Below are 26,287 nucleotides of genomic sequence, written 5' to 3'. Positions count from 1 at the left end.
GGTTGTTTTCTGCTGCTCCAGAGAAGCGGACACGGAGCAATGGTTCCAAACTACAAGAAAGAAGATTCCACCTAAACATTAGGAAGAACTTCCTGACAGTAAGAGCTGTTTGACAGTGGAATTTGCTGCCAAGGAGTGTGGTGGAGTCTCCTTCTCTGGAGGTCTTTAAGCAGAGGCTTGACAACCATATGTCAGGAGTGCTCTGATGGTGTTTCCTGCTTGGCAGGGGGTTGGACTCGATGGCCCTTGTGGTCTCTTCCAACTCTATGATTCTATGATTCTTCTGTTATCCTTAAATAACAGCTTGGTTTCTCTGCCCGCAGGAGGCGTCCTTCGAATATCTACAGAACGAGGGGGAGCGCTTGCTTCTGGAAGCCATGGACGAGCTGGAGGTGGCTTTCAACAACACCAATGTGCGCACAGACTGCAACCACATCTTCCTCAACTTCGTCCCGACGGTCATTATGGACCCATCAAAGGTAAGCTGGTCCCTTGACACTGAGAGGGAGATACAAATGGCTTTCCACCGTCCAGTTTTTAAAAAAACATGTTTTCATTGCCTCGAGCATTTGGGGTGAATCAATGAGGTTGGTTTCTCTTTTGAGGCTGGTACGTTTGTTTTTTTTTTATTACCTTTTAATGACTGTTTTAAGTCATGCATACGTATGCATTAATTTGATTTCATTCCTGCCCCACCCTTTTCCTCCAAGGAGCTCAAGTGGTCCTCCTCTTCCCCATTCTGTCTTCACAACAACCCTGAGTGGTAGGTTAGGCAGAGAGGCAGGGACTGGGCCCAAGGTCTCCCAGTGAGAGCTTCATGGCAGCGTGGGAATTTGAACCCTTCTGTCCCAAGTCCTAGACCGACACCCTAACCACTTTACAACCCTACATTTCAATATTGCCTATTTTTGTGCTTCTTGGTAGTCTGGAAACTGTTCTGAGGTCACTATGAAGCCAGACTTCACGAAACTTTGGCCCTCCAGATGTTGTCATGGAGTCCAGAAACATCCAGAGGGCCACAGGTTGCCCACCGCTGCTATAAAGTGATGATGGAAACTGGATCTCTGATCCAACATGTAGGCATTTGGAACACCTAACACTGTCTTTGGTCCTTGTTAATCCGATTTGCTGATGATACGGCCCCGTCTTTTCAGTATTTTTGCATGAGGCACTATGGTTTATTTTTCTTGTCTCTTTTCACGCGTTACAGGAAAACGTGTTTGTCTGTTCAGGATGGACTGAGAGACATTTGCTAGGTTTTAAGTTATGTGCTTGTGAAATATTTGAAATGGGCTAAATAAAGGAATATGCTTTCCCTCTCCTAAATAAAAGAATATAAAGTGAAAAAATAAAGTGATGAAGGGCGGTCTACAAAACTGGAGAGCAGCTGAGATGAATAAATATTATGTGGGAGGGTTGTGTGTTTGGGACTTGACAGAGGTGGGGAATCCATATTTTGCATTTAAGTGTTGTGCTGGGGTCTCATCTGTACTGTATGTTTTAAGCAGTATCATACCACTTTAACTGCCATGGCTTTCCCCCCAAAGAATATTGGGAACTCTAATTTGTTAAGGATGCTGAGAGTTGTTAGGAGACCCCATGCCCCTCAGGGCTACAGTTCTCAGAGTTGCTCAGAGGTCAGTCCCTCTTCTTAGGGAACTCAGAAAATGGCAGATTCTCTTGAGGGGCATAGGGGCCTCCTAACAACTCACAGCACCTCAAAGAAACATTTCCGTGGCTGTTTATAGCTGTATGGTGCTGCTTTAAAGATACAGTGCAGGTAGGGACTGGTCTAGGGTACCCCAGAGCTGAAGTAGCAAGTCTGGCTCTTTGTACCACAGGCTGGCTATGGTTCCTCCTTCCCTCTGGCCAGCCACACGACTGAGAGTGGGTTGCCCCATGCCTTGACCGCCACCCGCCTCCAGTTAGAAAAACTGGATTAGCAGCGTATTTGAAGCAAGGAGTGTGGCAAGGCACTTCTCTGACTGTTCTGCTTCTCAGGTGCCTCCAAGCCCCGCAGGGGTTTCCTTTTGCAGGAGCTGCGGGAAGAGTGTCCCCCAGAGGGGCTTTGGGAAAAGAGGCAGTTTGAGAGAGAACATTAAGACCTGCCTTCCGATTGCCTGCCTTTTAATATGCACTATTTACCAAACAGCAGTATATTAGAAAGTTTAATAAAACGGCAGAGGAACGGGCCTCCGAGCGGTAATTGCCTTGTTGATTTAAGGCGTCGTAGCTGCAGTGAAACGCAGGGGCGTAAATGCTGTTTTTTAAAAAAGGAAATGTTTGCAGAGAATTTTGCTCTTAATGCCGCTCTCTGGTTTCTTGGAATATTAAGAAGATGGGGGTGAGGATTTTATAGGCTCAAAGAAATGGGAGGTACTCAAATCTAGTCATCTAGTCCCAGAGTGGTGCAACATGCAATCCGAGGGCCATGTGCGACCCTCAAGGCCTTTTGGGGAGATGGGAGGTCTCTAGGACTTTGCGAGAACCTCGGACCTCTTTCTCAAAGCCTGGCACCTTGCTGAGCTGCCTTTGGGAACGCAGCGCAAGGGCTGGGGTGGCCCTCCAATTTTGGCCTCGCTTCCTCCTTTCTGCGCTCTGTGTGCAGCCCTCAGGTACTGCTTGGAAGTACTCTTGGTAGGAAAAGTTGGGCCGTCCTGATCTAGCCTAGCCCATTGCTCAGGGCGAGATCCGCAGTGGAGGATGCAGCTGCAGCATCCCTAGTAGTCATGGTCTGCTATTGAACACCTCCAGTGAGAAAGAACCTACCACACAGGAAGCTGCCATGTACTGAGGCCACTGGTCCATCTGCGTTGTCTACAGGAGAGCTTCAACCTTGTTTCTTCAGCTGTTGCTGGACCACAGCTTCCATCACCCCCAGCCATGGGCTGAGCTGGCAGAGGCCTCTGAAGGGAGTTGTAGTGCAACAGTAGCCGGAGAGCCAAGGTTGAAGCCATTCAGGTCTACCCTGAATAGAGGCTGCTCTCCAGGGTTTCAGACTGGGGAAAGTCTCAGCCCTACCTGGAGATGCCAGGGATCGAATGTGAGACCTTCTGCATGCAAAGCAGATGCTCTGCGAATGAGCACTTTATACAGGAGGGGAAATTCACACAGTTTGTACAAGTTTCACCCACACTCTGCACTACTTGAAGCAGTGCTGCTTAACCTGGACCTCTCCATGACCAGAGTCTTTTCTTGCCCCCATCATTCAGATCGAAGAGTCTGTACGGAGCATGGTGATGCGCTATGGCAGCCGCTTGTGGAAGCTCAGAGTCCTCCAGGCGGAGCTGAAGATCAACATTCGGTTGACTCCAACCGGCAAGGCGATTCCCATCCGGCTCTTCCTGACCAATGAGTCCGGTTATTATCTAGACATAAGTCTGTACAAGGAGGTGACGGACTCCAGAACAGCACAGGTGCGGCAACTTAAATGGTGCAGCTGTGGGGTTACATTTGACAGGGGGAGACAAATTCTCTTTGGTTATTATTGTTTTTCAGGTTCCAGCTTCGGCATTTCAGCCGGTAAAGAACGGAGATTCTACGAAACAGCTCCGTTGATGCTGCTTTGGGAGCTGAGAGTTGTTAGGAGACCCCTCTGTTCCCCTCACAGAGCCACAATTCCCAGAGGGGTTCACTGTTAAACCACTCTGGGAATTGAAGCTCTGTGTGGGGAATAGGGGTTCCTGCTAACAACTCTCAGCACTCAGGGGAAACTGCAGATTCTCTAGGGCAGCGGTTCCCAATCAGTGGCCCACAGATCCTGGGGGTCCTTTTAACCCACCCAGGGCATCTGTGGCACTGCTGACGTAACAAAAACTACCACAGAGACATCAACATTTTCAAAAGTAGGGGGCCCATGTCTTGGCTTTTGAAAAACAGTGTCTGTGTGTGTGTGTGGTACTTAGCTAATTGGGAACCAGTGCTCTAGCAGACACAATACTGCTTTAGATGTGTGGTGCAGATGGAGTCTCAAGGAGACACATCTATAGAATTCCGTTCTGCATGACCAGCTGATGGCTGCCAACTTGGATGACTTTTAAAGTGGGGTTAGACAAATGGGGCAAGGCTCCGTTCTACCTCCTCTAGTAGAGACATTCTGAAAAGGGTCGGGGAGAGAAGGCTTAGTTTAGAGTGAAATAAATACAATATTCTACAGTTTAGTGTTAGCATGTAATCTGTTAGAATACATAATTATATTTATTTATTTATTTATTTATACATTCACACTGAACCTTTTCTCCAAGGAGCTTGAGACAGCATGCATGGTTCTCCATTTTATCCTCACAATAACCCTGTGAGGTCGGTTAGGCTGACAGATTAGGCTGACAGTTTAGCGCAGCACACGGGGACTCGCCAAGCAGGCAGCTCGGTTTGGGGGCAGCTTGTGGACCGGTTAAACGACCGGTTAAACGACCCCCGTGGGCTGCTTGTGACCCATGGGCCTTGGGTTGCCAACCCCTGCTCTAACCCACTGCACCATGCTGTCTGTCTGTACAGTGGTACCTCAGGTTAAGTACTTAATTCGTTCCGGAGGTCTGTTCTTAACCTGAAACTGTTCTTAACCTGAAGCACCACTTTAGCTAATGGGGCCTCCTGCTGCCGCTGTGCCGCCAGAGCACAATTTCTGTTCTCATCCTGAAGCAAAGTTCTTAACCTGAAGCACTATTTCTGGGTTAGCGAAGTCTGTAACCTGAAGCGTATGTAACCTGAAGCGTATGTAATCCGAGGTACCACTGTATTAGTGCTCTGCCTAATTGCATTCTGTTCCATGACTGGAAAGTGGCTGTTTTGGGGGCTTGTTGATAAATGGTGCCAGCATTATCATGAAGACTGAGCATGTGTGTGGGGGGGGGGGTGTGCGGTGGTTTGTGCAGCAGCGCACATTTCTGAACCCAGGACCACTGTCTGGAGAATACCAGCCTCAAGAAGCCATTCATCCCGTAGCCTTTCCTGTATGTAACAACACAGCCGTGGGGCCTTGTCTGATGCACTAGCGTCAAATTGGCTTTAATTGTGGGTGTGTGTCTCCTCGTCTAGATTATGTTCCAGGCTTACGGTGATAAGCAAGGGCCACTACACGGAATGTTGATCAACACTCCATATGTGACAAAGGACCTGCTCCAGTCCAAGAGATTCCAGGCGCAGTCATTGGGGACGACGTACGTCTACGACATCCCCGAAATGTTCCGACAGGTGAGAACTGCCTCCTGGGCTCGCTGTTAGAACATGAATCCTTGTAATAGTGGGAAGCCAAGGTTTCCTGTTGCATCTGAACCAAGCAATGAAGAGTGGGGGGTTTTTTATTTTAAAAAAATTAATGAAAGCATCTTATTATTTCTCTCTCCCTTCCCCAAAACACCTTTAGTCTTTAATTAAACTCTGGGAATACATGAAAGACTTTGCGACCCTGCCTGCTCCTCCGCTGCCTTCTGACCTGCTGACATACACAGAGCTGGTGCTGGACGACCAAGGCCAATTGGTGCATATGAACAGGCTGCCTGGAGGAAATGAGGCAAGTTCCAGTAGGCTGGCTGACTGTGGCGTGGGTAATATGGGTGGGGCTGGGGGTGGCAGAATGAAACTGGGTGGCTGGAATCCTGAACACTGGAGAGCCAGTGTGGTGTAGTGGTTAAGAGCGGTAGACTCGTAATCTGGTGAACTGGGTTTGATTCCCCGCTCCTCCACATGGGGCTGCTGGGTGACCTTGAGCTAGTCACACTTCTTTGAAGTCTCTCAGCCCCACTCACCTCACAGAGTTGTTGTGGGGGAGGAAGGGAAAGGAGAATGTTAGCCGCTTTGAGACTCCTTAGGGTAGTGATAAAGCGGGATATCAAATCCAAACTCTTCGTCTTCTTCTGAACAGGGAGCTCAACAGATCCTGCAGCATTTGCACGGATCTGACCTGCAATGCAGCTCTCGGGATTTCTGAAATATTTGTGGGGGTTTTTTTGCTTAAGGCATTTCTTTCTCTCATCTTTTACAGTAATTTTAAATTGGTTTTTGCATGACATAACAAAACAGAAAAAAAGGGTGGGGGGAATCACATTGCATTGGTATACGCCAGGCTTCCTCAACCTTGGCCCTCCAGATATTTTTGGCCTACGACTCCCATGATCCCTAGCTAGCAGGGATGATGGGAATTGTAGTCTCAAAACATCTGGAGGGCCGAGGTTGAGGAAGCCTGGTATACGCGATACTGTGAAACATCATTCAGGATAATCCCAGACGGGCTGTGTGAGAAAAAAAGGAATAAATGGAACAATTGCATTAAGCCAGGGGCCAGAAATGCTTAGGTATGATGTCTGCCCACAGGGGACATTGGCAATCTGGAGGATGATTCCCACTGTCCATATGAGTGATAAAGGTGATGGAAGGGGGCCAAATTAAAGAGAAAGGGTTCTTAGATGTTATCTCCCCTGTTCCGTAACTTTCTCTGCCACTACTAGATTCAAAATTCGCTAAACACTGGAGACTCTATATACCCTTTCTCCCTCCGGTGCCACCAGGCAGATATCTTTATACCATACCTGTTGCATGGTGTCCGGAAAGAGCAACAATAGGTTTATCCCTGGAATCTGGAGGGATAATTTGCTGAACTATGGTGGAAATTTCCTGGAATATACTTTCCACCAAAAACCATGCACAATCAGACATTCCCACCACATGTAGAAATAGCCCTCCCGCCCCACCCCATTCCAGCAATCTGTAGAATTGTTGGCATTTCTAAGCATTGTATATAAACACAATCTAAAGAAAACGGGGACGACGGAACAGTAAGAATTTATTATAGAACCGAGCACTTGGAACGCCTGGGTTTAGGGGAAGGGTTGTAGCCGAGTGGTGGAGACTCCCCTGCTTTGCACATGGAACATCCCAGCTTCAGTCACCAATGGCATCTCTAGGCAGGGTTTGGAAGGGCAACCCTGGAGATCTGCTGCCAGTCAGTGTGGACACATTGGGCTAGATACCTGTGGTCTCGTTCACCCTTAAGGCATAGTCCTGTGTCTCCTGTCTTTTGTTAGACATGGACTAACATTTTGGGGAAGGGCTGTGATGCAGTGGCAGAGCGTCCTCCTCGTGTGCAGAGGGTTCTGTCCCCATTGGCATCTCAGGCAGAGCATCCGAAATCCCGGACACCAGCTAAGATGGGACTGCTGGTCTGACTCAGTATAGGGCAATTTTATATAAATATCTGTCCCAGGATAATGCGTCTGTTGGGCAGTGTTGGGGTGGGGTTTTTTTGTTATTGTTCTGCATAATTTTTTCAACTCTTCCCACCTGATTGGTGTTCAGAAAGGTTTAATATGCCGGAAAACATGCCTTGCCGCTGCTAAATTGGAAGGAAGGGTTTTAAGAGACATCCTCCCAATGCCTCTGCGACTGCACCCTTTAAAAATGTTTTATATATTTTTCTCCTTGCAAGCGGGGACGGTGGTACAGTGCAGCAGGAAGGTCTTGGTATGTTTCTGCTTTCCCCCTCCCCACACCGGCCGGTCTCTCTCTCCCCCCTCTCCTCCTTCCTATTCTTCTCTCATTTGGCATTTGGAGTGGTTGGAGGCCAGGGGAGAGTAGCCCAGATTCCCAAGGGACCGAGCTGTGCTCTGGCTGAAATTACTAGCGCAGAGGCTGCCTGGGCATGAACATGTACTGTTTACTCTGCCAGTATGAATACAAATAGTCTTATTATATGGGACCCTGTACCCAAAGCCCAACCGTTCAAGCTCGTGCGCTCTGTCTCTGTTACAAGCACACACTTCTCTCTCTCTCTCTCTCTCTCTCTCTCCTGAAAGACTTTCTGTGTGCCTTGGACGGAAGCTTCTTTCTCCTTTTCCGAAGTACCCGCAAAAGTTTGTGGAATGTCACATTAGGGGAGAAGGCTCAGTGGGTAGAGCATCCCAGGTTCAGTCCCCAGCATTTTAGAACCATAGAATTGTACGCCTGGAAGGGTCCTCGAGGGTCATCCAACCCCCTGCAGTGCAGGAATCTTTTGCCCAAAGTGGCGCTCAAACCCACAACCCTGGAATTGAGATTCTCCCAACTGAGCTCTCCCACATATTTCCAAGCAGGGTCCTTTTTTCACAGCCAAGAGGACTGGAAGCTTACTTTATTTTTAGGGAAAGGGCCAGAGATCAGTGTTGGAGCATCTATTTTGTGCGCAGAAGGTCTCAGTTTCAGTCCTCTGCAATGGGAATGAGGTCTCTCCTGACAAACTCTCATCACCCTTTAACAAACTACTACTGATCCTAGGATTCTTCAGGGAAGCCGTGATTGCTCAAAGTGGTTTGATACTGCTTCAAAGGCGTAGTGCAGATGGAGCCTTACAGGGGCAGAGCTTTAAGTAAGGAGAAGAATCAGCTAGACTCAGGCCTGCCATTCTTGGCAGCAGCCCCAGATTTAGCATAATGTTTTGTTGACCCTTAAGGATCCTTAAGGAAACCACTGAAATGTTACACTATTACTGCTGCAGAATGAAATCCTCACCCTGCTCCCCCCCCCCCAAAAAAAATTCACAATCCTATTTACATTATGGGAGCAGACTTCAGCCATATTTCATATGTGCAAACATTTCAGGAAGGTCTTGCAGTTGGTGGTGGTAACAGAAGCCATGTTTTCCCCTGCCCTTTATGTTCCTTTAACTTTGTTTATTGTTGACACTCAGCGGAGATCAAAGGTGTTTACTTATCCTTTGATCAAAGACCCAGAATTAGCTGCTGTTGCCAAATAATGGCATTCAGGAGCCCTTTTGAATTGGTGTTTTTTAATGGTGAATTCTGCAACATGAGAATAATATGAAGCAATAATAGCACATTAGTGGCAGATGTATGTTGGCCCATCCACACATCATTGGCTTTATTAGTTGTTCTGCAATGCTTCCTCAATGTTAATGCATTATTGCTACCCGGAGGAACACCTGCACTGTAGCGCAGCAAAAGTAGGACAAACAACCTGGAACGTTTGCAGCTTGAAAAAATGCAGAATTTCAGGTGGAAGTTATGAGAAATGCAGCGGTTGAAAATGAAGCAACATGTCAGCCCCAAAAATGTTGCAGTGGGATCACATATAACTTCCCCGATACCATCATTAATAGAATTCATCACAAATGCATGATAATGTCTGGAGAGGTCCCAAATGAAAATATTTTGCTTATAATTATTTTGCCAGGGAACACCGTAGGGCAGGACAGGAACAGAGGACTAAAAATCAAGGTTGCCTACTGATTGTAACTCCTTTTTGGTTGATTAATCACCTGCTCTGCAGCCTATCAACCTGATCAATTAATCAATTTCCATTGATTTAAGTATTATTGGAACTTCAATATACCAATTACCAAAGCTTTGATCAGGTGTCACTTGGTTAAAGAATCTCTGGCTTAGTGTTTTGTGTGTGTGTTGACGGACAGGTCCATGATTTCATTGGTCAGATCTTCAATTTAATTGCCGTATAATGAAAACCTCATTGTAGGTTTTGAGAAGTTGAAATAAGAACTGAAGAAGAGTCCATAGCTTAGTGGGCAGAGGCGATGCTTAGCATTCAGGAGGCCCCAGGTTCAGTCACAAGCATCTGCAGGTGAAAGGACCAGGTAGCAGGTGAAGCTGGTCCAGCACTCTGTTCTCAAAAGTGACCAGATGAATTGGGATTGAGAACCTAAGAGGAGCCTGTTGGATCAGGCCAGTGGCCCGTCTAGTTTAGCATCCTGTTCCCTCAGTGACCAACCAGATGCCAATAGGAAGCCCATAAGCAGAACCTGAGTCCAGCAGCACTCTTCCCCACTTTCCCAGCCTTCACACTGTCTCCGACAGTGGAGGTAGGACATTGGTCACATCATGACCAATAGCCAGTGTTTAGCCTTACCCTCCATGAATCTGTTTACTCTTCTTTTAAAAATTTGGGGTGCTTCTGGAGCCAGCTCTCGGGTAGCCTCCATGGTTAGAAGTGCCTTTTACCAACTGCAGCTAGTTTGAAAGCTATGGCTGGACCAGGAAAGCCTCCCCACGGTAGTTTGTGTGTTGGTTGCTTCAAGACTGGATTACTGCAATGTGCTTTATGTGGGGCTTGCATTGTGCTTTATTCAGAAGCTGCGGTTAGTGCAGAATGCTGCAGCACAATTGCTGATAGCATAGAACCCCTGCGAGCAGACATAGAACCCCTGCGAGCAGTTTGCTACTGGGCCAGGTTCAAGGTGTTGCTATTCACATATAAAGCCCTTGGGACCAGTTTACCTATGAGATCAACTTACTTCACACGTGCCCACTTGATCTGCTTCGATCAGTGGAATTGGCACTACCACAAATGCCACATAATGCCCGTTCCACATTTATAAGAACTCGATTGTTTGCTGTGGCAACACTTTGGAACTCCCTGCCTATTGAGACCAAGCAGGCGGCTTCACTGTACTCTTTTCGGTGCCTGCTAGAAACATTCCTGTTCGGACCAGCCTACCTAGATGCTTAGAAAGTTGAGGTGATTTTTCTTAGTATTTTAACTTTTTGTATGCTTTAAACTAGGGCTGTGGAATTTTCTCGATTTTAACGTTTTATCTTTTTGTAAACCGCTTTGAGGTTTTGTTTTGTTTTATAGTCAAGAGGCGTAAAAATAGTATGAAATAAATAAAAATAAACCAAGTTGTGGGCCACCCCTACCTCTTGTAGAAGAAGCAAATTCCATAGTTTATGCGCTCTGTCCTGAATCTTCCAACGTTCATCTTTGTTGAATGGCCCAGAGTTCTAGTAATATGAAAGCCTTTTCTCAAAATGAGGAAACCCTCAAAATTCTGGCCTTTCCTCATTAGGGGGGAGTTGCTCCAAACCTTTGATCATTTTGGCTGCTCTTTTTGGAAAGCCTTTCCAGATTTACAGTATCCTTTTGGGGGGTAAAACAACCAGAACCACATATTATGTTCTAAATGTGTTCTTAGAACAGCTCAGGGTCCAACCAAGTCTGGGAAACGACTACCATGGCCTTACAGAGAGCATAGAAATCCCAACTTTAAAAACTCAAGAAAAACCAGCAATGTGAGAGAAACCAGTGTTGTGGGTTTCTTGAATCAAGAGAATATATGTTTCTCCAAAACAATAGTGAGTGTTAATTCAAACCTGGTTTGGATTCAAGTTCTATCCTGTCTGGGAATATATCTTTGCAGTTTATTTTCAGAGCACTAAGGGAGAGCTGTGGAAAGTTTTCTTCTTATTCCCAGACTGCGACCTTTCTGTTCTGCAACTGTCACTTAGGGAACTTTGCAAATGGTTGTCAGTGAAGCTGTTTCCTGGTGGGATTAGCTACTGCTGGGAATGAGGTTTTTTCCCCCTTTTTTGAGTCCTTCATATCCAATTGTGTTAACCAAAAGCCTTGCGGGGCAGAGGGGTGGATGGGGTGTGTGTATTGCACGACAATAGCTTGAATTCTCCAAGCGTGAGTGGCTAATCCGTTTGGGGGAGAGGAGGGGAGACATTTGGGCCATCAGTAATCTGAAGGACAAATGAAACCTGACAGGTGAAGGGGCTGTACTTGGACGTGACCATCTCAGACTACTTTTGAAGCGGTTTTGTCGCCACCCCTGGACAGCTTTCTCCTCCGATACCTATTTACTTATTCACAGCAGGCGTGGGGAATCTGTGGCTCCCCAGACACCATCTCCCATTACCCAAACAGGACAAGATCAAGGTTTTGGCACCAACCTCTATCACTGTAGCCAAGGGGTCAGCAAACTTTGGGAGCAGGGGGCTGGTCCACTGACCCTCAGACCTTGTGGGGGGCCAGACTATGTTTTGAAAAAAATAATGAACAAATTCCTATGCCCCACAAATAAGATGCATTTTAAATAGAGATGCATTTTAAATAAAAGCACACATTCTGCTCATGTAAAAACACACCAATTCCTGGACCGTGGGCCGGACTGATAAGGCGATTTGGCCGGATCCGGCCCCCGGGCCTTAGTTTGCCTACCCATGCTCTAGCCCTCTATCACTCAGGACCAGTTTACATGAGAGATCACCTTGCCCCAGCCATACATCCCTGCGCTCTGCAGTAGAGTTTCTCCTGCACATCCCCCAAATATCAGAAACCTGCTCCACAGTGGCTCAAAGCAGAGCTTTTACTGCGACTTCTTCTGTCCTGTGGATACAACAGGCGTCCACTATCTTCACTTTCCAGAAACAACTGAAGGCATTTATGTTCCAACAAGCTTTCCCACTTGGAAGAATGGATCTCTGCTTTTAAATTTACGGGATGTTATTTTCGGTGTTGCTTTTATGATACGTTTGTCAACTGATTTGATAAGCATTTAAAAGGCGACCCATGAATTAAGAGATGATAATCAGCCTCAGCCAAGCAGGACTCAGGGGGTGTTGGGAGTTGTAGTCCAGGAACATCGGCAGGGCTTTATCCCTGCACTACAAGAATTAGCTGAAGCAAGCTGTGAACGTATGTATTTCTGCCTTCTCTTTTCCACCTGTGGGAAGTAGGCCAGAAAGATTCCAATGCTGGTTTTAAATTCACCAGAGTTACCCACAATGTCCAAATTTGGCAAGTTGTTGGTTTGTTTAAGCTGTGGCTAGAGTGAACAACCCATGAACTGAAACCATGGTTTCAGATCCGTGCTTGTTCTCATGAAATAATAGTGTAAACAAGCCAGAGTTCCCCCAAATTTTGTAACTTTGGGGCTCATCATTACAAAAGCAAACAGTGAAACAAAAATGGCCCTTGTAAACAAAAAGGTTTTTGCTGCTTCAAATATAAGAAGCAAGAGAGACAGGCAGGCCTCCCTTGGGAGAATGTTCCTCACACTTTAAGGGTCACAACTGAGGAGCCCCTCTCTTTGCTGCCCACCTGCCACTCTTTTGGTGGTGCAGGGCCTTTTCCACCCCTCTCCACTCAACAGTCCATGCCACCGAGTATTCTCAGTCCTCATTGGGCTGTTTGGGAGGAGTTCCCAAATGCTCCTATTCTTGCGTATCTGGTAAAATTTTGGGGTAAATTAATAATTGGTGAGTTTGTGATAAGAGAGCAAGTTCGTGTTTAATAGTACATATAGGATATATCTGCAGCAAGTCCTCTCGAATGCCGTACCTTGCTAGTTTAAATGTGATGAATTGATTTCAAAGCCAGATGATTAATCAGCAACAACAACAAACAATCTTGAATTGGTCGATATCTCTTGTATTAACCTTTTCGCAGGCAATCTTTTATGGGGAGTGCAGGTGTGATTTGCTGGGTTGCCCCTGCGTGGGATAATCTTGATACAGAACAAGTAGCTCCTGATAATGTAGGAAGAGGATGTGTTTCTTGATGAGTGGATTCCCCCCTCCTGAAGGATTTTCCTTGTCCTCCTGAGCGATGCAAATGACAGCAAGCCTTTGCTGCAGATGCCGTTTAAAACACACACACCTTTGAGCCTGCTGATATTTCACCCACTTGCCACTAGGTGTCAGAATTCTTCCATTAAGGCAGCCTTGGGTTGAGACATGGGGGCGGGGGGGGGAGAGAAATCCTCTAATTAGACATTTTCTGAACCATCTTCTTCCCCGGCACACCTTGCCATTAAAGTGTCTTTACTAGACAGAAATAGGTGAAGGCTTGTATAGGAAGAGTTGTGCACGATGGTGACAGGTGCTTGATGTTTGGGTGCCTCTACGAATGGGCCTCTGGGATTGAATGGTCTTGAGAACCCAAGGCAAGGCGTGTCAGAGCAAAGCAAGCTGGGCAGCTGAGGTGTGTGAAGGAGCACGTAGGGACAATGGGCATGTGATGCTCTGAAGCCATGATTTCATTTGCAAGTTGGACCTGCAACCACCACCACAACATAACTGCAGTATACCCCAATGTGCACCTGCACTACAATCATTCAGGGTGTCAAATGTCCATCCATCCATTCCTGGAAAATTCATAAACTCCAAGAGACTCAAGAAGGCCGTTATGTCTGCCTACCTCCAATTTCTTGTCCAACTTACGCTCAGCATCCCATAGCTGTGTGTTAGAGGACACTGAGCATGCTCAGCCCTTGTTGGGTTCTTTGGAGGGGAGTATTTTTTGTGGGGGTTGTTGTTGTTGTTGTTTAGTCGTTTAGTCGTGTCTGACTCTTCATGACCCCATGGACCAGAGCATGCCAGGCACTCCTGTCTTCCACTGCCTCCCGCAGTTTGGTCAATCTCATGCTGGTAGCTTTGAGAACACTGTCCAACCATCTCGTCCTCTGCTGTCCCCTTCTCCTTGTGCCCTCCATCTTTCCCAACATCAGGGTCTTTATTAATATAGCATTCTTGCAAACTTTAGAACTTCCTCCTCCACCTTCCCCTGATAGACCTCTCTTGGTTTCTCAACATCCTATTGTCACAGACACAGGAGTTCGCTGTCAGAAGGAGCTATGGAACCCCACAGCCTTAAAGTGTGGTGACAGCCATGTGCTTAGACAGCTTTGCAAGCAGAGTATACAAATTAACGGAGGTTATTAATGGAGAAACAGCTATAGCGAAGGTTTGTCTGTTCAGACACCCCACCATGGTTAGCAGAAACCGTACCGTCCACGTCTGCGGCAATATGGTTTCTGTTTCTGACCTGCAGGAATTGCAGACAGTGGCTTGTCTAAATACTATACTTAAATCCTTTAACCATGTTTTGATGTCTGAGTTGCAGTGTTGTGTGTTAGATGTCTGCATTACAGCGTTGGGTTCTTGTCTGAGCACTCTGTCCATGGCTGCTAACTGTGATGGCTATGATATCTCTCTGAGAACCAGTTGTTGAGAAAGCTGTAGCCTTCACGTTCTGCTCATGGGTTCCCTGGGGGGCAGCTGGGGGGCCATTGTGGAAACAAGATGCCGGACTGGATGGGCCTTTTGGTCAGATCAAGAATGGCTGCTCCCAATGCTGAGGTTCCACTGTCTATGGAGGGAGCTGGTCATCTGTCTGGTGGGACCACAAGCATGTAACGTGGCCTTTGGCAGAATGAGGTTCTGAAGCAGTCCTCCCGGTGGACTACAACTCCCATCATCCTGGCTACATGATACTTCTAGATACAGGGACAGCCTGGGGCTGATTGGAGTCCCAAACATCACCTGGTTAGTTAGATGCATACACCTCATGGTAGGTTTCGATCTAGTCTTCATGGGAGTCCCATTTCAGCCTCTGTGAGCCTATGGCCTAACAAAACCACAAATAGACCAATTCATAGAGGATATGTCAGTCAATGGCTGTTAGCCACAGTAGCTTGGTGGAACTTCTAGGTCAAGCGTGTAGTAATGCCAGTTGTCACAGCGGGAGCAGACTATTGTCCTTCATGTCTTGGTTGTGGACTTCCTGGGTGCATTTGGTTGGCCATTGATGGTGGCAGGAATTATGAACTATTGATGGGGGCAGGAATTATGAACCTTCTCTACCTTCTGTCTGTTCTGTCTCTTCTTAGGAGCATCCTGAAGGAAAAGTGAGACGGAAGCATAGTATATATGTATTTTAAATTGTATTCATTTGGGATGCCTCATTGGGGTGTCCCTCACCCCAATGCACTAAACTTTGTGTACGATGCAAAGGTGTTAGGCATGACTTCCATGTGTTTCAATTGTACATAAGGTTGCAGCCTTCATTATATTATTTTAAGTGCCTGATAAGTCACATTTAATCTGTGATATGTATGTGTTTGTGTGCCCACCCCAAACCCACTCACCCATACATCTGTGTGCGAGAGAGAGGGTACATGTGCGAAAAATCACACACACACACACCCCTCCATAATACAGGCTGTGTATTATGTATCTCTCTCTGCCTCTCCCTTGCACATGCAATTCCGTGCTGCTGTTGTTACCTAGGGAGGCAAATGACATCCCAGCACAGAACCCTAATCACAGTTTGGAACATGAGAAATAATGATTGCTTCTGATCGGAGGTCGTGAATAATTCATTGGGTTTGATTTTTCCCATCCCGTCCAGTGATACCTTTCAGGCCAAATGGGTTTCTACAGGAGAATAATGGTTCCACTTCTTATGGAAATCCTGTGGCACACATCATTTCGCCAACACAAAAAAACAGTTAAATTAGACTCTTTGCATCTTCGAGTGAGAAAGAAATGCTCTCCCTCTGCCTCCCCTCCCTCCCGCTTCCCCCTTTTTGCAACACGGAGGCAGAGACCAAGAGCCGATCCGAGGAAACACAGGCATCCTTTCCCCCTCCCTAAGGGCACTTCCCCGTGGCACTTCTATTGTGGACTCGGTGCTGCCGGTGTGCGCAAGCTTTTTGCAACATTCATACAACATTGCCCTCGTCAGAATGACGCCCTGTGTTCCTGCCCCATTACCCCATCCCCGTTTAATCCATATTTACCATTTCTGCATTTTATTTATTTATTTACTTACTGGATTCCGTTCCCGCCCTCCCCCCCCACTGGACCAAAACATCACATCTGGATTAAATGACACGGGACAGCATTTTGATGAGGATGCCACCCATGGACGCTGTGGGGGCACAGAATCCTCAATAAACAGCCGCATGCAACCGTGCCTTATATTTGCAGCCGGAATGGAAGTTTGCTACAGACTGGACTGGGGCCTCCTCCAGAGAGGCCAGCCCTAACTCTCCTGCTGCTGCTCCTCCTCTTCTTCTTCCATTCATCTGTTTAAGAACTAAGGCAGGCCCAGGAGCCGAATGCGGTCCTCCAGGTTTCTCTTTCCTGTCCTTTGGGACTCTTCCCAGGCCATACCCCTTTCTGTGTCCATGCCTGCTACCCACAGGCTCTGTTCCACGTCCCGCTCAAGTGCCGTTTCCTGGCTGGAAAGTGCCAGTAGGCTGTGATCATGCCTGCCTGGGTAGAGAAACGTGTGCACGTAAAAGCTTCTGCCATCTGCATCGGTGCAGGGTAGTCTGCTGTACACTCACACAAGAGTCATGTCTGTTGCTCCACCCACTTTTCCATCTGGCTCCACCCAGCGCTGGCATGCGGCCCCCAGGAGGTTGCCTGTGATGGAATGTGGCCCTTAGTCTGAAAAATGCAACCCGCACCTAATCTAAGCATAGTCTGGGTGTGATGTGGTGACTTCCTCTAGAAGCAGTGTTCTTTCAAACTGAGACCTCACTGGGAACCACCTACCCCTCCATAAGAGCAATCCTAAAAACATCCACTTGTGGAAGGACCGTAGCTTTGTGGAAGAGCGTCTTCTCTGCAGGCAGGTTTAATCCCTGGCATGGACAGGTTGGGCTAGGGATGTCTTCGTTCTGAACCCCCTTTCAATCCATGTAGACCACCCTGAACTAGGTGGACCCAATGGTCTGACACAGCATGAGGACGCTTCCTTTGTTCCTACCCAGTTCCATTGGACTGACTTGACTTAAGTGTGCTTTGGATTAGAACTTTAGGTTGCAACGCTCTGCCTGCTTTCCTGGGAATAAGCCCCATTAGGAGAAGATCGCCTCTTAAGCAGGCTGGTCTTTCCTGGGGGAAGAAGGGGTGGAAGGTCGTGGCTCAGTCCAGGACTGGAAAATCCCAGGTTCAAATACCCACTTGGCCAAGAAAGACACTGCCTGGGTATCACACACTTCATAATAATAATAATAATAATAATAATAATTTATTATTTATACCCCGCCCATCTGGCTGAGTTTCCCCAGCCACTCTGGGCGGCTCCCAATCAGTGTTAAAAACAATACAGCATTACATATTAAAAACTTCCCTGAACAGAGCTGCCTTAAGATGTCTTCTGAATGTCAGGTAATTCTTTATCTCTTTGACATCTGATGGGAGGGCGTTCCACAGGTCGGGCGCCACTACCGAGAAGGCCCTCTGCCTGGTTCCCTGTAGCCTCACTTCTCGCAATGAGGGAACCGCCAGAAGGCCCTCGGCGCTGGATCTCAGTGTCCGGGCTGAACGATGGGGGTGGAGATGCTCCTTCAGGTATACAGGACCGAGGCCGTTTAGGGCTTTAAAGGTCAGCACCAACACTTTGAATCGTGCTCGGAAACGTACTGGGAGCCAGTGCAGATCTCTCAGAACCGGTGTTATGTGGTCCCGGCGGCCACTCCCAGTCACCAGTCTAGCTGCCGCATTCTGGATTAATTGCAGTTTCCGGGTCACCTTCAAAGGTAGCCCCACGTAGAGCGCGTTGCAGTAGTCCAAGCGTGAGATAACCAGAGCATGCACCACTCTGGCGAGACAGTCCGCGGGAAGGTAGGGTCTTAGCCTGCGTACCAGGTGGAGCTGGTAGACAGCTGCCCTGGACACAGAGTTAACCTGCGCCTCCATGGACAGCTGTGAGTCCAAAATGACTCCCAGGCTGCGCACCTGGTCCTTCAGGAGCACAGTTACCCCATTCAGGACCAGGGAATCCTCCACACCTGCCCGCCTCCTGTCCCCCAAAAACAGTACTTCTGTCTTGTCAGGATTCAACCTCAATCTGTTAGCCGCCATCCAACCTCCAACCGCCTCCAGGCACTCACACAGGACCTTCACCGCCTTCACTGGTTCTGATTTAAAGGAGAGGTAGAGCTGGGTGTCATCTGCATACTGATGAACACCCAGTCCAAACCCCCTGATGATCTCTCCCAGCGGCTTCATATAGATGTTAAAAAGCATGGGGGAGAGGACGGAACCCTGAGGTACCCCACAAGTGAGGGCCCAAGGGTCTGAACACTCATCCCCCACCACCACTTTCTGAACACGGCCCAGGAGGAAGGAGCGGAACCACTGTATAACAGTGCCCCCAGCTCCCAGCCCCTCTAGACGGTCCAGAAGGATGTTATGGTCGATGGTGTCAAAGGCCGCTGAGAGATCCAGCAGAACTAGGAAACAGCTCTCACCTTTGTCCCTAGCCCGCCGGAGATCATCAACCAGCGCGACCAAGGCAGTTTCAGTCCCATGGTGAGGCCTGAATCCCGATTGGAAGGGATCCAAATGGTCCGTTTCCTCCAGGCGTGCTTGGAGTTGTTCAGCAACCACCCGCTCAATCACCTTGCCCAAGAATGGAAGATTTGAGACTGGGCGATAGTTGGCCAAATTGGCCGGGTCTAAAGATGTTTTTTTAAGAAGCGGTTTAATGACCGCCTCTTTCAGCGGGTCTGGGAAGGCTCCCTCACAGAGGGAAGCATTCACCACCCCGCAAAGCCCATCGCCCAGCCCTTCCCGGCTCGCTTTTATCAGCCAGGATGGGCAAGGATCAAGAAGACAGGTGGTCGGTTTCACTCGTCCAAGCAGCCTGTCCACATCCTCGGAGGTAACAGATTGGAATTGATCCCATATAACAGGACCAGACAGAACTCTAGCACTCTCCCGCCCTGGCCCTGCTCCCACTGTGGAGTCTACTTCCTTCTGAATCTGAGCGATTTTATCTGCAAAAAACTTTGCAAAAGCATTGCAGGAGATCTTGGGGTCCCTACCAGGCCCCGGTGGTACGGGTGGTTCCGATAAACTGCGAACCACCTGAAAAAGTCTCCTGCTGCTGTTTTCTGCAGATGCAATGGAGGCGGCGAAGAAGGCCCTCTTCGCCGTCGCCATTGCCACTTGGTAGGCTCGACGTTGAGCTCTAACCCGTGTCCGGTCTGATTCAGAATGAGTTTTCCGCCACCGGCGCTCTAGCCGTCTCAACGATTGTTTCATCACCCTCAGCTCCGGGGAGAACCACGGGGCTGTCCGGGCTCCATGCAATCGGAGAGGGCACTTCGGAGCCAGACAGTCAATAGCCCTGGTTAGCTCCGCATTCCAGCGTGCCACCAGGGAATCAGCTGAAAGGCCATCAACTTGGGATAAAGCATCCCCTACCACTCTCTGGAAGCCAATTGGATCCATTAGGTGGCGGGGGCGGACCATCCGAATCGGTCCCACCTCCCTGCGGAGGGGAAGGGTTGCGGAGAAGTCCATGGAAGTGATCTGACCATGGCACTTCTTTTGTTTCGCTTTTAGTTAATGTCAGATCACCAACATCCGTAGAGGTAAACACCAAGTCTAAGGCATGTCCGTGGCTATGAGTTGGGCCAAACTTATTCAGGGACAGCCCCATGGAGGCCATGCTTTCCACGAAGTCCCGAGCTGCCCCTTGTAAGGTCGTGTCGGCATGGATGTTAAAATCCCCCAGGACAACCAAGCTAGGTGTCTCCAGGAGTATATCCGCCACGACCTGAAGCAGCTCGGGCAGGGAATCCTTGGTGCAGTGGGGAGGTCGGTACACCAGTAGGAATCCTGTACTGCCCCTATTGCCCAACTTCCAGAACATGCACTCAGAAAACTGGGTCTTCCCAATAGGACGCCTGGTGCAGACTAATGACTTCCTAAAAATCGCTGCAACCCCCCTCCCCGCCCACATGACCTGGGTTGCTGTGCGTAAGAGAAACCTGGTGGGCAAGCAGCGGCAAGGACAGGCCCATCTGCCTCATCCAACCAGGTCTCTGTCACACATGCCAGGTCAAATCCTCCATCCACAATCAGGTCGTGGATGGCAGTAGTTTTATTCATCATTGACCTGGCATTGCACAGCAACACTTTCAGGTCATGTGGGTTTCCCTTGCTGATTACTGTATCCTTCCGGTCAGGACCAGACCTGGAGGCAGGGATAGTCCTCAAACAACGACTAAACCTGCCTCCTCGGTAATGACATGGTCTGGTCTTAGCATAACTCCTCCTCCTGCCCGTGATCACTGAGATCGGGTGTCCCAATACATCTCCCCCTGTGGAACCTGCCCCACCCAATCTATTGGCTGAGGCCCACTCCCAGGCAGCCATGACCCTCCCCCTTAAAAGGCAAAATACAAACTATATAATAATTTAACAGAATAATAATAATAATAAAACAAAACAGAACAAAACAAAACAAAACAAAACAAAGCAAAGCAAGGAACAATAGTGCTGACTCAGTGCTTATCCCACCCCAAGCAAAAATAAAATAATGAAATAATATAATATTATAAAAAACAACAACCACCATTTAAAGTGCTGCAAATTAAAAGCGATTAAAACATTTAAAACCATTTTGTCCATTGCTGCCGGTAGCTACTCAGGCCTCTTATGCTGTGGCAGTGAGTGCAGGCCCCGCCCCCTAGGCCGGATGGAGTTGGCAGGAGGGGAGCGGTCCTCCCAACACTCACGCAAGCAGCAGCAGCAGCAGCAGCAGCAGCAGCAGTCGTGTCCCGGAGGCCTCTCTCAGGCCTCTTATGCTGTGGCAGTGAGTGCAGGCCCCGCCCCCTAGGCCGGATGGAGTTGGCAGGAGAGGGAGCGGTCCTCCCAACACTCACGCAAGCAGCAGCAGCAGCAGCAGTCGTGTCCCGGAGGCCTCTCTCAGGCCTCTTATGCTGTGGCAGTGAGTGCAGGCCCCGCCCCCTAGGCCGGATGGAGTTGGCAGGAGAGGGAGCGGTCCTCCCAACACTCACGCAAGCAGCAGCAGCAGCAGCAGCAGCAGCAGCAGTCGTGTCCCGGAGGCCTCTCTCAGGCCTCTTATGCTGTGGGTGCGAGTGCAGGCCCCGCCCCCTAGGCCGGATGGAGTTGGCAGGAGGGGAGCGGTCCTCCCAACACTCACGCAAGCAGCAGCAGCAGCAGCAGCAGCAGCAGCAGTCGTGTCCCGGAGGCCTCTCTCAGGCCTCTTATGCTGTGGCAGTGAGTGCAGGCCCCGCCCCCTAGGCCGGATGGAGTTGGCAGGAGAGGGAGCGGTCCTCCCAACACTCACGCAAGCAGCAGCAGCAGCAGCAGTCGTGTCCCGGAGGCCTCTCTCAGGCCTCTTATGCTGTGGCAGTGAGTGCAGGCCCCGCCCCCTAGGCCGGATGGAGTTGGCAGGAGAGGGAGCGGTCCTCCCAACACTCACGCAAGCAGCAGCAGCAGCAGCAGCAGCAGCAGCAGTCGTGTCCCGGAGGCCTCTCTCAGGCCTCTTATGCTGTGGGTGCGAGTGCAGGCCCCGCCCCCTAGGCCGGATGGAGTTGGCAGGAGAGGGAGCGGTCCTCCCAACACTCACGCAAGCAGCAGCAGCAGCAGCAGTCGTGTCCCGGAGGCCTCTCTCAGGCCTCTTATGCTGTGGCAGTGAGTGCAGGCCCCGCCCCCTAGGCCGGATGGAGTTGGCAGGAGAGGGAGCGGTCCTCCCAACACTCACGCAAGCAGCAGCAGCTGCTAGGGTGTTACTTTCAATGTAAATAACTAACATACATATGGAATTTTGGGTTTTGTGTATTGCTTCTGCCCCTCGGTGCTGATGTAGTTATATGTGTTGTTATTGTTATTTCTCTTGTCTGGTATTTGGCTGTAATAAAGATTGAACTTGAACTTGTCTGGGTGACTTTGTCCCAGAAGCCTGGCTTTGCACAGGGCTCTTCTGAGAATAAAATGGGAGTGTTGCAAGGCAGGGTAGAAATATACCAATGGCTCACGAAGAGTCACAGTTCAGCAGTAGAGCAGGCAGGAGGCTCCAGGTTCACTCACCAGCATCTCCAGTAAGGTTGGAAGAGACTACCTGCCTGAAAGCCTCAAGAGTTGCTGCTGGTCAAGTGTTGATGGTGGTGAGCTAGGTGGACTCTGGATAAGGCAGCTTCCTATGTTCATGATAAGTCATGATGGTGATGAAGATTTAAAAAATATATATACTAATAGCCTCTCTCGATTGCAGATTGGCATGGTGGCCTGGCGAATGACTCTCAAGAGCCCCGAGTATCCAGATGGGAGGGACATCATCGTCATTAGCAATGACATCACCTACCGGATCGGGTCCTTTGGACCCCAAGAAGACCTGCTCTTCCTTCGGGCATCGGAACTGGCTCGGCAGCTGGGCATCCCCCGGATCTACGTGGCAGCCAACAGCGGTGCCAGGATCGGATTGGCCGAGGAGATCCGCCACATGTTCCACGTCGCCTGGGAAGACCCTGCCGACCCGTACAAAGTAAGGGCTCTGGCCATGCCAGAACTGTGTGTGTAGCGTCTCTACCATGTTGGTAGAGGCTCCCATTACGTGGGAGGAAAAGAGGTTTGAATTAAAGAGTGCAGCTTTTGAAAGTTGTGTCTGATGCACCGAGGAAGCCAGCATGGTGTAGTGGTTAGAGTAGCAGATTCGGATTCCGACCAAGGTTTAAATCCCAAACCTGGTCACTGGGTGACCTTGGGTCAAAAGCAGTGGTAGCCTAACCTTCCGCAGAAGGCAACGTTACCGACAAGGTAGGACTTCAGGGAGGAAGTTTGGCAGTTAGTTCAGGTGGCTAGAGCATGGTGCTGAAAAATGCCAAGGTCGTGGGTTTGGTCCCCCCGTATGGGTCACCTGCATATTCCTACTGCGTTGCATGGGGTTTGACTAGATGACCCTTGGGGTCCCTTCCCATTCTACAGTTCTGTGATTCAAACTGCAGTAGGGCTGGCTAACCACATTTTGAAGCAGCACATGCTGCCTTCTCAAGAGGAGCCCCTGCACCCCATAAAATCATTGTTAACAAAATTCCCTAACTGCACCCTTGCCTACAGGCTTGCGGTGAGGATAAAATGGAAGTTGGGGCAGTGTTAGGAAAAAAGGGGAGCAGGGTTTGGGGTATGAAGGGACAACTTTGATAAAGGACACTATCACCTAACACGTACAAATATGTATCCTGCTACTTTTATATTTACATATTTACTTTGCAAAACGTTGTGCTCTTTAGTTGTTTTGGACTAATGTGGGTTTGGTGTGAGAACGAAGGAACTTCTCTGATGGGGTTTTCATTTGTTCTCCTTTTTTCTCTTCTGCCCAAACAGGGATTTAAGTATCTCTACCTAACTCCCCAGGATTATAAGAGAGTCAGTGCTTTGAACTCAGTGCATTGTGAGCATGTGGAGGACGAAGGAGAATCTAGGTAACTGTGTGCGCTCGTTATTTCCTAAAGCATGGACACTGGGTTTTATTTTAATCTGTTTTGCGTTACATCTTCATTTTATCATACCACATTTTTGCATGCCAGGTGTATGGCATTGACAAGCTTGGGGGGATGGTTGCTGTTATGTTTACACTGTGAGAAAAAGAGGATTTCCCCAGTTTAATGAACATAGGAAGCTGCCTTACACCGAGTCAGTGTGTTGGTAAATCTAGCCCAGTATTGTCTACACTGACTGGCAGCAGCTTCTAGGGTTTTGAGATACTGGGGATTTTTCTGGGAAGTGTTTGTCTCCAAGAGCCCTGACATTTTATAAAGGTGTATCTTTCTTTCTTTCTTTCCCTCTCTCCCTCTCTCTCTTTGGGGTTGACCCTATCAGGTATAAAATTACAGATATCATTGGGAAGGAAGAAGGACTTGGAACTGAGAACTTGCGGGGATCTGGCATGATCGCTGGAGAATCATCACTGGCGTATGAAGATATTATCACTATCAGCCTGGTAATCCACAGTTGCGTGTGTTTGTCCGTGTGTTTTGGGGATGGCAAAAAAAGGCCTGCAATGATGTAGAGAGATTGTGGAAAGGCTGGGCTGCTTCTGGGCCAGTCGTTTAGTATCCTAGGGTCATTTAACGATGGCACTGCTCAAATGACTCCATTTCTTATAGTTACTAGAACTAGAAGCTTGAATGTTGGAAGATTCAGGACAGACAAAAAAACAAGAGTGCTTCTTCACAGGGTGCAAAGTAAGCTGTTGAATTCGCTCTTCCACTCTCTAAGTACCTCTGAGTAATTCCCTCCTCTTGAGTACGAGTTGCTGGGAATCACAGGTGGGGAGAGCACTGTTGCCTGTGGGCCCTGCTTGCAGGCTTTCCAGAGGTGGCGTCTGCTTAGTGAGAACAGGACACTGGACTAGCAGGGCTACTTGCCTGATTGATCCAGCAGGCCCCTTCTTACATTCTTATGGCTCACTCCCACCCAAGCTAAGGGCACCACAGTGGAAAAAGCAACAGAGACTGGGCAATGCCCATCCTTTAAAACACACCTTGACTGCTCTTTAACATTTACCTGCAGGCCTGGCCCTGTGCTAGGGGAATAAGCTATGGAAGTAGATAACGGGAGAATTATCTGGGGCCACTTGCAGTGGCTGGTGGTAACGGGGTTAGACAGAGCCTGTAACTCAGTTTTGGGAGAAAGTGGCTGAGGTGCAAAATTGTGTGTGTGTTTTGCACTGGGATGGAGTGGACGGGCTATCCTAGCACCTTGTGAGAAGCTGTAGTTGACCCACCTCCACCCACCGGTCCTCTGAATGCTCATCCTTGATTATAGGGTTTCAAATCCAGAGTTTCTCTACTGATTTGTAGTCCTCCACTCCCTTCCCAAAAAGTCCTCTCAGAAACACATGGCTTTAACAGCAGAGGTATAGATGGAGGATGTCATTTTGGGTCCCAGTTTTCCCGATGCAGAGATGCAGCAGGATTGTCCACTCTTGGAGGAAGGAGGCAAGGAGTAGCTCACGCGGAGACCCAGTGGGCAGCCTCCTTCCTCTGTGAATCGACAGGTCTGCTTTTGCTCTGCACTGGGAGTAACTGAATGATCCGATCGCAGCCGGTGCAGCAGGATTGCTCAGCTACAGAGGATGCTACTGGCAGGACGCAGACAAAGAACAGTGCTCGTGGAGAGACACAGTCTAGCCCTGTGGAACTGAAACAGGTACAAATTTCTGTCTTCAGGTGACGTGTCGGGCAATTGGAATCGGGGCTTACCTTGTCCGGTTGGGGCAGAGAACAATCCAAGTGGAAAATTCACATCTCATCCTAACCGGAGCTGGAGCCCTCAACAAAGTAAGTCTCCCTTTTGCTTTCGTTTTTCAAATACGAGTTTTCGTTTCGCCGGTGGGATCATTTGTCATAGCTTGGTGTACTTTGGACTCTTATTGGCTAGTACCTTTGTTTTATTTGGCCTAGCGGGCCTGGCTGAGTTGGTTGTGTAGCGAAGGCCACCACTTTGCAGTGGAGATCCTTGTCTGGCTTGGCCCACTGAAGGCCACTTGGGAGCAATGGGGTTGCTTACCTATTCACGATGAAGGGCAATACCTGAATGGGATGAGGCCTCCCATTGGTTGAATCAAGCAGGGTTTTTTGTCTTATATATGCAGAATGATTATAATAAAGCAGCACAAAAAATGTTTTAAAGAGTCAGTAGGTTTTAGTGCTGTTATGACAAAATAAAAGCAAAGTTTTGTTTCCAAGATTGTCTGTTGTGGACTGTTGTGGGCATGTTGCTGAACCCACTTTAAATCCTGCACTCTTATCCAGGGTATTTTGTAAGAATACTAATTAAGACACTTTGGGGAATTTACACTTAAGGCAGGGGGTTGCTAGTGGGCACATTTGGAAGCTTGGCAAAGTCCCACGGGCTCCAGCTACATGATGGCTGCTGTGGGAGAGTCTGAGCCAGTGCAAACAAGAACTGATCTGGAAGAGCAAATAGGCTGTTGTGCATTGTGGATT

The 26,287-nt window shown here is 48.6% G+C and overlaps 1 protein-coding gene across 6 annotated transcripts in view; it reads left to right on the top strand.

Moving 5' to 3' along the window:
• The window catches only part of ACACA (acetyl-CoA carboxylase alpha), a 207,022-nt gene that overhangs the window by 105,629 nt on the left and 75,106 nt on the right, over positions 1-26,287 (top strand). For all 6 annotated transcript variants that reach the window (XM_079955359.1, XM_079955357.1, XM_079955358.1 and 3 more), the window contains 8 exons: positions 324-479; positions 3,213-3,416; positions 5,038-5,193; positions 5,366-5,512; positions 22,552-22,821; positions 23,661-23,758; positions 24,156-24,276; positions 25,508-25,618. In XM_079955359.1, coding sequence (XP_079811485.1) covers positions 324-479; positions 3,213-3,416; positions 5,038-5,193; positions 5,366-5,512; positions 22,552-22,821; positions 23,661-23,758; positions 24,156-24,276; positions 25,508-25,618 — 1,263 coding nt within the window. The remainder of the gene's footprint in view (positions 1-323; positions 480-3,212; positions 3,417-5,037; positions 5,194-5,365; positions 5,513-22,551; positions 22,822-23,660; positions 23,759-24,155; positions 24,277-25,507; positions 25,619-26,287) is intronic.

Source organism: Podarcis cretensis (assembly GCF_951804945.1).
Source record: "Podarcis cretensis genome assembly, chromosome: 15".
Taxonomy (NCBI): domain Eukaryota; kingdom Metazoa; phylum Chordata; class Lepidosauria; order Squamata; family Lacertidae; genus Podarcis; species Podarcis cretensis.
The sequence above is the reverse complement of the archived record's forward strand: the minus strand, read 5'-3'. Positions and strand labels throughout refer to the sequence as shown.